This window comes from Betta splendens, chromosome 5 (assembly GCF_900634795.4).
Source record: "Betta splendens chromosome 5, fBetSpl5.4, whole genome shotgun sequence".
Taxonomy (NCBI): Eukaryota; Metazoa; Chordata; class Actinopteri; order Anabantiformes; family Osphronemidae; genus Betta; species Betta splendens.
Window position 1 is genome coordinate 14,122,233 of NC_040885.2, and position 11,337 is coordinate 14,133,569.

The 11,337-nt window shown below is 44.0% G+C and overlaps 2 protein-coding genes and 1 long non-coding RNA gene across 4 annotated transcripts in view; 1 reads left to right on the plus strand and 2 right to left on the minus strand.

Moving 5' to 3' along the window:
• col2a1b (collagen, type II, alpha 1b) overlaps positions 1 to 5,199 on the plus strand; it is a 29,915-nt gene extending 24,716 nt beyond the window's left edge. For both annotated transcript variants that reach the window (XM_029152341.3, XM_029152339.3), the window contains 11 exons: positions 199 to 306; positions 666 to 719; positions 1,189 to 1,296; positions 1,814 to 1,867; positions 1,987 to 2,094; positions 2,214 to 2,267; positions 2,377 to 2,484; positions 2,593 to 2,881; positions 3,127 to 3,314; positions 3,440 to 3,682; positions 3,763 to 5,199. In XM_029152341.3, the coding sequence (XP_029008174.1) occupies positions 199 to 306; positions 666 to 719; positions 1,189 to 1,296; positions 1,814 to 1,867; positions 1,987 to 2,094; positions 2,214 to 2,267; positions 2,377 to 2,484; positions 2,593 to 2,881; positions 3,127 to 3,314; positions 3,440 to 3,682; positions 3,763 to 3,909 (1,461 nt within the window). In that variant the 3' untranslated portion in view covers positions 3,910 to 5,199. The remainder of the gene's footprint in view (positions 1 to 198; positions 307 to 665; positions 720 to 1,188; positions 1,297 to 1,813; positions 1,868 to 1,986; positions 2,095 to 2,213; positions 2,268 to 2,376; positions 2,485 to 2,592; positions 2,882 to 3,126; positions 3,315 to 3,439; positions 3,683 to 3,762) is intronic.
• Positions 188 to 3,557, minus strand: LOC114856409 (uncharacterized). The gene is made up of 4 exons (XR_003786053.2): positions 3,424 to 3,557; positions 1,946 to 2,029; positions 1,167 to 1,267; positions 188 to 295 (listed from the first exon to the last, which is right to left on the minus strand). It is a non-coding gene; the product is annotated as an uncharacterized LOC114856409 (long non-coding RNA).
• On the minus strand, positions 5,197 to 10,541 carry LOC114856405 (leucine-rich repeat-containing protein 3-like). The gene is made up of 2 exons (XM_029152346.3): positions 10,300 to 10,541; positions 5,197 to 8,650 (listed from the first exon to the last, which is right to left on the minus strand). The coding sequence occupies exon 2, from the start codon at positions 8,608 to 8,610 to the stop codon at positions 7,759 to 7,761; it is 852 nt and encodes a 283-aa protein (XP_029008179.1). The 5' UTR covers positions 8,611 to 8,650; positions 10,300 to 10,541; the 3' UTR covers positions 5,197 to 7,758.
• Between the last annotated feature and the right edge of the window lie 796 nt (positions 10,542 to 11,337).

Here is an 11,337-nt window from a genome sequence, read left to right on the forward strand (position 1 = left end):
AATTTATTCATTTCCATTCAGATACAAAGTAACTATACTGAGTTTATAGATCAAGTAATATGGGTACCTGCTAAAAGACTTTGGTTAGTGGGTCTTCTAAGCACTATACTTACTTACTAGTGGTTAATGTTGATTTTAGAGGATCTACTACTAGCTGCATAAACAAAATGAAGTAAATCGCCTTTGCCTGTCTTTCAGGGTGAGCCTGGTAAACAGGGAGCTTCTGGTGGGGCAGGAGACCGTGGACCCCCTGGACCTGTTGGACCTCCTGGACTCACTGGACCTGCAGGAGAGCCTGGTAGAGAGGTCAGTGTGTGTGTGTGTGTGTGTGTGTGTGTGTGTGTGTGTGTGTGTGTGTGTGTGTGTGTGTGTGTGTGTGTGTGTGTGTGTGTGTGTGTGTGTGCGCGCGCTTGGTTTGACATCTGCCACACTGTAATTAACCCGGTGGCGATGAACTGTCAGATTTACGCAGCAGAGTTTGATGTGGAGGCCAAGCCTGTTAAAATGCATTGCTTTTTGCGTCATGTGTGCATTTGCATTGTGTTTACACCATATTATTAATGTGTTTTGTTGGAGCCGGGCTCATTATGCAGTTGATTTGTATTCAACAGGACATCTGGATGAGCGGATGTAGAAGCTGCTAACTGTTAGTGTTGTTCTTACAGGGCAACCCTGGGTCTGATGGGCCTCCTGGTAGAGACGGTTCTGCTGGAATCAAGGTCAGAATATGCAACTGCTGTGATAAATACTGTAGGTAGAACGGGGCCACTTGGCAGGAGACTTAGTCTTATTTCCTTTGATGTCCAAGACACCGAGCCCCATGAACCGTAGCTTTTGGAATGAACAGTATGTTCATTTGTAAATTGCTTTGGATAAAAGCACCTGCCAAATGTATATACAGCTAATGTACTTGCTGCTTTCTGAATATTCATGATATCCTGCAGATAATAAAAGATTGATTGCATTGCTTATTTGTTTCTGATGGTGCTCTTCGGTTTTATATTGAGCATATCTTTTTTTATTGACTACCACTCGCTGTAAATTATGAAATTGCACACAATGCAACTTTGTTGCTGCTGCAGATAAGCAGTGGGACGAGTAGTTGTTCATTTTAATGCAGCATACATAGGTTTTTCTACACTTAGTAACCAAGTTCATTGTCTCACGTTTGTGCTCTGTGTGCTGCAGGGTGATCGTGGTAACACCGGTCCAGCTGGTGCTCCTGGTGCTCCAGGTGGTCCTGGTGCTCCTGGCCCAGTTGGTCCCACTGGCAAACAGGGAGACAGAGGAGAGGCTGTGAGTAGCAGCAACAACACAAGGGGAACTGTCTAAAAACGCAAAGTGATTTATTTCATAGAACAGAACACATTTTGAAAGCATTAATGTGGGCAAAGAAGAAGCATCGCTTTAATTAGGTCATGTTTCACCTGCTGAAGATTAGAAATCTGTCTGATGGCACATAAGTATAGAGGAAGATGTCTCAAGTGTTTCATCCTTGACTAACTGTAATGACTTCTGTGCTCATCACTTTTCCTTTCTCATGGCAATTACTGAAGTACAGTTCTTAAGAGCTTTAGTTTTTCTAATTATCTGCATTATTTGCTCCTTGAACACTTCTTAGTTCATCAAAGTCAATATTCATAGAACATCTGTGACGTATATGTAGTGTCATTTAATCTGTGGTACAGTGTGTAACAAGCAACAATTAGCAGCTAACTTACAGGAACAGTTAGTACCCTTATTAGTGAAGTAGGTCATAAAATTAGCTAGCTAGTAGCTAGTGCTTCTTTAATATCTAGTTTTGTTTTTTCAGGGTGCACAAGGACCTGCAGGACCTCCAGGCCCTGCTGGAGCCAGGGGAATGCCTGTACGTATCTGCTTATTTCTGACAAGTGAACACAGTTTGGAACGCTACTATGTTTTGGTGTTTACATAAACATTTTACCTGACAATCAAAGGTGAATTAGGATGTTGTCCACTCCCCAGGGACCACAAGGGCCTCGCGGTGACAAGGGTGAGGCAGGAGAGTCTGGCGAGAGAGGACAGAAAGGACACAGAGGTTTCACTGGTCTGCAGGGTCTTCCTGGACCTCCGGTAAGCAGCCAGAAGAAGTAGAAATATGTGCATCAAGACTTTTGTATTGTATTGATCATGTCTCAATTACAGTTTTTGAGACTTTTCAAAGTATATGTAAAAATTATCATGTGCTGTAGGGTCAAGGTGGAGACCAGGGTGCTACCGGACCTGCTGGACCGTCTGGACAGAGAGTGAGTATGCAAACTTACCAATAACACTTATACTTATATATCCAATTAAAATAATTTTCTTTGTCATTAGAACCTAGCATCAAACATTTTTCATTATCTGTGAATACAGGGACCACCTGGACCTGTTGGTCCCGCTGGAAAAGATGGTGCAAATGGTCTGCCAGGACCCATTGGTCCCCCTGGACCTCGTGGTCGCAGTGGAGAGACTGGTCCATCTGTGAGTACTGATCATATTTTTTTAGGGCAAATACATAGTAATTGTAACTTAGTGTGGGATTATTTTGCTAAAATTTTAAATCACTCTTTTTCAATCTCTTGCTCTCAGGGTCCCCCTGGAACCCCCGGACCCCCCGGTCCTCCTGGTCCCCCTGGGCCTGGCATTGACATGTCTGCCTTTGCTGGTCTGGGGCAGACCGAGAAGTCCCCTGATCCTCTCAGGTACATGAGGGCCGACCAGGCTTCCGGAAACCTCCGTCAGCATGATGCCGAGGTCGATGCCACTCTTAAATCTCTAAACAACCAAATTGAGAACATCCGCAGCCCCGAGGGATCCAAGAAGAACCCAGCTCGCACCTGCAGAGACCTGAAGCTCTGCCATCCTGACTGGAAGAGCGGTGAGTGACACCATGGAGAATTTGTTAAATTGGGCTGAGATGATGAAACGGATGTAAACTAGGCATTTGACATTTAATGCTGACAGGAAGTTTAGCAAAGGTAAATGTTGAGGTAAATATAGACTGTGATGTCTGGGAGTTGTTGCTTGCTTCTGATTTAGAGTTTTTTTTTCAAACCATCCCATCCATTAATTATGGAGTAATTTTACCCTAGAGGCTGATCTTTCCTTGATCTCCTTCTATAGGAGAGTACTGGATTGATCCTAATCAGGGTTGCACAGTTGATGCAATCAAAGTCTTCTGCAACATGGAGACAGGAGAGTCCTGTGTCCATCCCAGACCTTCTAACATTCCTCGTAAGAACTGGTGGTCCAGCAAGAGCAAGGACCGCAAGCACATCTGGTTCGGCGAAACAATGACTGGAGGATTTCACGTGAGTCACGTCACATGTTTCTGTGCAATCATTTAAGCTAAAACAGGGCAGAACGTCCCCTTTGTTAGTTAAAACAACAGCACTGACTGTTATATTCGCTTCTTCCTACCTGTGACCTCCTGCAGTTCAGCTACGGTGATGACAGCCTGGCGCCCAACACTGCTGCCATTCAGATGACCTTCCTGAGATTGCTTTCAACCGAGGCTTCTCAAAACCTCACCTACCACTGTAAGAACAGCGTGGCCTACATGGATGCCTCGACAAGCAACCTGAAGAAGGCCGTGCTCCTGCAGGGCTCCAACGACGTGGAGATCCGAGCTGAGGGCAACAGCCGCTTCACTTACAGCGTGATGGAGGACGGCTGCACGGTAGGAATGGAAAGATACAACTGGCTTAGGAAGTGCTGTGAATGTGTCTTTACTTACACTATTTGTCCTGTCTTTTACAGAGACACACAGGACACTGGGGCAAGACAGTGATCGAATACAGGTCACAGAAGACTTCTCGTCTGCCCATTGTGGACATTGCCCCCATGGATATTGGAGGAGCCGATCAGGAGTTCGGAGTTGATGTTGGGGCAGTCTGCTTCTTGTAAAATCAAGCAGAAAAAAAAAGAGTGAAAAGCGAGAAGAATAAAACGAAAGAGGAGCACACTACAGATAAAGAAGGAGAGAAAGAGGAAAAAAAGAAAAATCAAGACACTTGTTTTAAACGGGACGATTTTCTAAGTAAAAAATGTTTTTTTCCAAGTTGAACTCCGTAGGATATCTGCACTGGATGACACCAGCAACTGTCATCTGTGGTTCATCCAGCATCGCCTCTAGTCAACTCACCTCCGACACGGGCACCAAGCATTCCCCAAAAGCCCCCACAACTCCCTCCCCCCACTTTACCCTGTACCCTGAGTGAAACGACGAGCTCCTAAACCAAACGCTGCATCCACGATCAAGACAGAGGGAATATGAGGAGAATATGGGAACATGCCAGAGAGCTAGGGAGAGAAAAATGTGTGGTGTTATTTATTTATTGTTTCGGTTTGGGTCCCAGGTGCGATAGGACTGAGTTTGTTGCTAAGTATTAAAAAAATGCCCACTTACAAAAAATAACCTTCAATCCATAAATGTCTTTCACTTCCTCATTTTTTTTTCCACTAAAGCAGGTGCATCTCTTTGTTGTAATAAAAAAAAACAATGGTGCTATTGTTGTAAAACAGTCTGTATTTTTTAACATCCATATACTCATTTGTAGCGATGTCTATATATGTATATGTGCGTATACATATATATCCAGTTTCTCAGAGAGAGCATTTCACCTGGGATGTTGGATTTCAGGATGATAGATCTCTCCTGCCATGCCCCACCCTCCTGATTCAGCCCTTTTCAAACACATGCCCCCGATATATTTTATAATCACGACCTTCTTTTGGAACAAATGAAATTTCTTTTTTATTTGTTTTTAAAGCTACCTCACATAACTAAAACAAAAAGGCTTTCCCCGTAATTCTTTGTTTACAAATATATCCCATATTTCAGGCAAGTAATACACCAATGTTTTAAAATATTGGCTCATGAAAGCCCACTCTGCTGCCCCCCCCCCATTTGCTGTGACCTTTGACCCCTCTCCCTCTCTACATCAGTTCCCTCACACAAGGTGTGCCCTCTGCTTTGGCACAGATGGTGAGATTGAAGGTGTGTTTGACCTGATTGCAGTTTTACAGCCAGTGCAGATGGTACATTTGTGTGAGGTTGTGTATATTTTTTATTATTATTAATAATGTTATTATTAATAATAATAGCAATAGTATATTATTATTATTAATATCATGACGTGTTTTTTGTTACGTTTTAATTAATGTAAATTGGAAATAAAAGACAAAACGAAGTAACAGGCTGAAGTCGCTTTTTATTTATATCCTGGTTTGTTCTCCCTTTGTGAAGTATCTGGGGCAATGGTTGCGACTTTTCCGCTGGGAAAAAGTCACACCTAAACAATTTGCTGTGCCCTGCTTCCACTGTATGTTTTTTCGGGGAAGTCCAGATATATTTCCAGGGGGAGAAACAGCTAGGAATTCAAGAAAAGGCAGTGAATGCATGAATGAATATGGGGCCATTTTGATTTTGTTTGATGGAGATTGAAAAACTCAAAGTTAAAAAGGAGGTGGGGAAAGACTGTCAAATTTTCCATATTTGTAAAATAGTTTCTTAATCATTTCTTTTTGTTTTAAGCTTGTGGTAGCTTAGAGATAGAGAACACATTTGAGCGCAATCAGTTGATTCTGTGAACTGATCATGTTTTCCATTGCTTCTATTGCTTCTCTTCATCTTCTTGATGTTTTCAACCTATAGTAGCAATAAACGCCAGAAGCATTTCTATGAACATTGCATTACTTTTTATATATATGTTGTGTTTTTCCTGATCACTCTTTGATTTTGATAGTTCTTTTATTATTTAATGTAATGATTTCCAATCTATGACCTATCCTTGTTTGAAGAATTATTGGTTTACGAACAGGAGAGAAAACAAATCACAAGGACAGAAATACATCAATAAAGAAAATATCCACAGAAAAAGTTAACAGAAAGGACATTCTTGTTTTTTTTTTGTTTGTTTCGCATTACTGTACTGTGTTATTGTTGCTTCATGAGCCAGTGGGGTTAAGGGTATTTAAGACGCACAAGACAGAAGTGATGGTGGATAACATCCAGGAACTATTCTAACAGTTCTATGCAAGTGTGCTCACAAACAGCTGTGTTTTTAAACTCACAAGTTGCTACTACCGTTTATTTTAACCTGTGGTCTACACCCAAAACATGTATTTTTACAACAAAGTCCTACTCAAAGGCCGCTCACAGTATAGAACTAGCCTTTGTAGAACATATCGTACCACACATTTAGCACATAGTACACAAAAAGTCGACCTATTTTAAACTTAACTCCATTTTCAGCAACCTAAACTTTAGCTAAAATAGCATAATGCTACTGTACAGGTTATTATATCCATCAATACTTACGAGTTTGAATCTATCACAAAGACACATGCACCTATGGTCATGCTAATGAACTAAGGGCTTTGAACTCAATGTTAGTAGTAGCATGCTAATATGCTAACAATTAGTTTAGCATATTAGCCCACTAATGTTTGCTAATTAGACAAAAGTTGCAGCTGTGGCTTATGGGAAAAAAACATTATACTGTATGTCGTTATTTTACAGGCCAATTTTAAACCATTGTGAAACAACACACAAAAGGGAAAATATGTTTTTGTACTGAGTACAATCATTAAAAATATATAACAATAAAAAAATTAAAAAACTAACTAAAGTCAAAAAGGTTGATGCTTTTCCAGGCAGTGAACATATATTAAACAGCACAGCTCCTAACATCAGAAGCTGTAAATGTACCACCAGGGTAAATAATTCATTTATGTTTTGCCTTCTATAGTTGGATAAAAAAATCAATTATGATACAGCCTATAACTAAAATAACAGACGGAACAATTTGTACACAGCCATCAGTGCAGAGGGAACTAGAAACACAGGACTGAGAAGATTAATTAAAGCTAAGCTAACAGCTTTTCTCAGGATAAATGGCTTTACTAATCTCATTTAGAACATCAATCCATTTCTAAATCTGGTTGAAATTTCTCCAGTCAGCGACAGCTTTATGTATCCTGTCCAAATATTTCAGAGCGGGTGACTGCAGCTTGGAGACAAGACGGCTCACCTTCAGCGCTAATGGGTTCACGGGAGTAAATTTAGATCAGCAGTTCTCCGCTGGCACCAAAACAACTGTCTTAATAGCCATGTAATGGGAAATGCTTAAATAGCATCCATGCAAAATCAATGTTATCTAAGTAAAGCTGGCTCTAACAATGCACACAACAACACACACATACACACACACACACACGTACGCAGGAATCACAATTAGACGAGGACACACACTTGCTTTTGACCTGATAAACACACTCCAGCTGATTGGGGCTACAGTAAGTGTTCATTAAGGGTCAGCTGGTCAAAGAGTCCCAATTAGAGCTTAATAAAAGATAAAAGAGTACAGTATGAGGCAGGTGGGGTTAGAAAAGAAATAGAAAAGGGGACTACAAATTGGGATTGAAGGTAATAAAGTTCAAAGAGAGTCCTTTTTTTCACAGATTCTCAGTTCATCCTTTCATCTTTCCCCTGCTACGCCTTCAGTTTCTTCTCCTGCCTCTCAATTCACACTCGGGATAAAATTAGTAAAAAATGTTCTTGCTTTTCGCTAAGTTGAGAAATTCAGTGGGAAAAAGATAGGAAAATTATGAGTCCCTTAGCGAGCAACAAATAACTTATACAAAACAAGTGGAAAAGCGTCCGTATTTTCAGTCACTTTCTTAAAGTTAAACATTGAGGTTTATCTCCATGAAAATGATGCGACAATTCCAGCTGTAAGCTACAGCCAGGCCTCAGAAGCCGGTGCTCAGAGTGTCTGTCTCCGTGGGGGTCTTGCGTGGGCTGGGCAGGCTCTTCAGGTACTCCAGATGCCGGCGGGCTTCTGCTTGGTTCTGTCTCACGTAGTACACTACATACACGATGACCATGAAGAACCACACAAACATGGTCACCAGCATGGCCACGTCGGTGGTCTTCCTCTGCAAGCTGCAGAAGTTCACCCCGGAGTCCAGGAGCCTGACCAGCGGCTGACCCGCGTGCTCGCCCTGTGACCCCGGATCCTCCCAGCGGCTCCCCTCGCCCACACCCCGCACCGAGCTCTCGCACACGATCCCGTTCACAGTCTCGGGCTCCAGGTTCAGGGTCTCCATCAGCTCCTGGAGGGCGCAGTCGCAGTGCCAGGGGTTGTGGTAGAGCCGGGTTTTGGCCCGGGTGGAGCCGAACTCCTCCCGGCTCGCGTGCCTCAGCTGGTTGTGCGAGAGGTCCAGCAGGCGCACCTCGGGGCCCAGGTGCCGCAGGGCCCCGGAGGAGAGCGAGTCGATGCGGTTGTGGGACAGATACAGGTCCCGCAGGTGAGCCAGGTTGAGGAAGGCGCCCTCGGGTATGGTCCGGATGTGGTTGCGCTCCAGGTGGAGGGAGACGGTTTCCGGGGGGATGCCGTCTGGGACCTCTCGCAGCCCGGCGTCGGAGCACAGCACCGTGGCCGTGTCGGAGGCGCAGTGGCAGCCGTCGGGGCACTGGGGGCTCGCCGGGCGCCACAGAGCGGAGAACAGGAGGGGCACGCAGAGCCATGAAGAAAGAGCCCAGGCTGCGCCTCCGCCGCCGCCGCCGCCGCCGCGTCTCTCCTCGCGCCAGCCCGTGCGCATCGCCTCACCATAGCCCCCCGATCACACACACCAGGAGTGTCTGGCAGGAAAAACAAAGGTCAGCGTGCCTGTCCGTCCGTACAACACGCCATCACGTAACGGATGACGTGGGAGATTATGTTTAGAAGCAGCGGATAAAGGCAGTGAAACAAGTTTAAGCCTCTTTTCCAGATAAATACGCTGCTGCACAGTCTAACGCAACAGCAAAAAAAAAAAAAAAAAAAGGCACGGTTTCAAGAAACACATGTCATTGGCATTGGACTATAACTAATTTACACAGGAAGGGTGGACTGTTAATAACTTTGAAAGGAAATTGGCAACAGTGTGTTTTATAGCCTCATGAGTCACAGTTTAGGCAGCAGTAATGATAGTTTGTGATTTAATGAGCTTGTATTTCTGAATAAGGAGGACACTGATGCAATTACATGAACTCCACACACCCCCTTCCTGCCGCGTCCTTCCTGAAAAGCAGCACATTAGGCTCATCGATACACGTCCGTCGTGTTTATTCCTCCTTTTTCCGCCGCTGCCATGGCTGCTTAATCATATTCCACGGGTGGAGGTGGGGCTGCTGCACATTAGGATGGAGGCTAGGGAGGCGGAGGATCAATAGCGCCTGCGCCGCCTGTTACTATCAACTGCAGGAGCCTCGATCCCGGCCGTCCCACAGTGTCGATAAGTGACAGAGCTGGAAAAATAATATGCACCCAGCGGTCGCCTCCGTGGGCCACATCTGCTCAGCAGCGAGGAGGCAACAGTTCATGGGAAAATAGAACCCTGACTGAGGCACCAGAGAAAACCCCACACGCGTTATGTGTGTTGAGCTATTTTAGAGACGCTCAGCCTGTGTTTTTTTAATCTACAGTATGTGGGTCTGTAAATGGTGTCAGTGCTCATATAATCTAATCAGGTGTTTTTTTTTTCGTGTGACGTTGTTGCTCCAGATCAACCACCGTCTACCTGCTGTAATTGAATAAAAAGGCCATTCTCTTGAAAGTCAAGCACTTTTTTTTTTTTGCTCTCTCCCCATCTTTATAATAGAATCAAAAGTGCCATGTGTCTCCATTCAGAGGACACACTGCAGGCCTCAACCCCAGGTCAACGGTGGCCTAGATTTGGCCGATGAGCCTAAAGGTGAGCGGCTGATTGACAGTCCTGTGATAGACATGGAGTGGCCTTGTGTCTGCGCTTCTAGGGCCACAGGTGAGGATGCGCTTCACCTTTTATCACGTGTGCTATGATGATACAGAACTGTGATGCATGCAAATCCACAATTACAAAAATAATAATGTGCTGCATGGAGAATGTGATGCAAATCACAGACACCGCCGGCACTGGCGGCTCCAGGCGGTGGTTTCCCTTTGTTTTTCAGCCACTCCTTCCCACACTCTAATATTTCAGAGTCCGAGTCAATCTGCGGAGCAATACTTTTATTTGACGAGATTAAGCTGCGCAAATTTTATTTAGACCAGAAATGACATTAACCTGAATGAAACGGCTCAGCTGGACCTGACAGGAATGTTTTTTTTTCTTTTTGGTTGTTTTTACAAGTTTTCCGTCGCGCTTATTAGTTATTGTTATTATTTTTGAGATGTTTTATTCGCCCAGTTAAGCCACGGTAAAATCAGCGATAACGACGAAGCGCACGCGCGGACGTAAAGGGAATAAACTATTCGCTAAGAAACTCACCTGTGCGCGGCTTCTGGTGGAGTTTCGGGATGTGAACGGCGGATAAAGACGCTTTTAGACTCCGTTTGCAGTTTCTGCCTGTTTCTTACGGGTTGGTAACTAACGGCAGCCTGGACATCACCGTGTTCTGCCTTTTCTTAGGTGCAGAGAATCATTTCTGGGTCCGCGGTCTGTCGCCTGCAGACGGCTTCATCACCGACTGTCAAACCGGAGGGCAGTTATTGCAATAAAGCTGTGGAGCAAACTCTCTCTCTCTCTCTCTCTCTCTTTCTGTGAGTAGGAGACAGGGACTAACCTGGGGGCGTGTCACCATCAGTTCTTGTCCTCACAATAGTGGTAATCAGTCGCTATATATGGGGAATCGATAAGATATATTAACTTATTCACTCACAGGTATAATTAAATTGTACATAAATTATTATTACAGAAAGACACTAATTTCATTGTGCATTTATTAATTCCAGGCAGGCAAAATTAAAAACGGGAGAAGTTTAACTGCAGGCTATGTAAACAGCTTTTTTTTTTCTTCAAAAAATATGAAGTGTCAGCAGTGAAGCCTTGCACTCCTAATATGTGTCAGACTGACAAATATTATACATTTGCAGCTGTCACGAAAAGACAAAGAGGGGGAATAAGTGATAGGACAGAAGGAAAACAAGGTTAAAGGCAAAGATGCACATCTTCTAATCGCTCATGTCTGTTTCCAGGAGGTTAAACAAAAGAGACATTATATCACTAAAGACTTTAGTCCACAAGGATCCACTGAATACAAAGTTGGATATTAAGATTGATCTGATCATGTACAGACCACGCTGCCTCTGCACGCATACAAATAACTCCATGCATTTACAAACCGAGGAGGCACGAGGACATGAGGCAACCTTGAGGCTCGCGCGCTACAGGGCTGCGAACATCCATTTGAATAACAACCCCACACGGTACCAAACGCAGGTGCTCTGTGTGGAATAATGTTAGCTCATAAGCCAAGTGCCCCGCTCCCGTGGCTCTTTGCTTCCCCCCTATGAACAGCCAGAATAT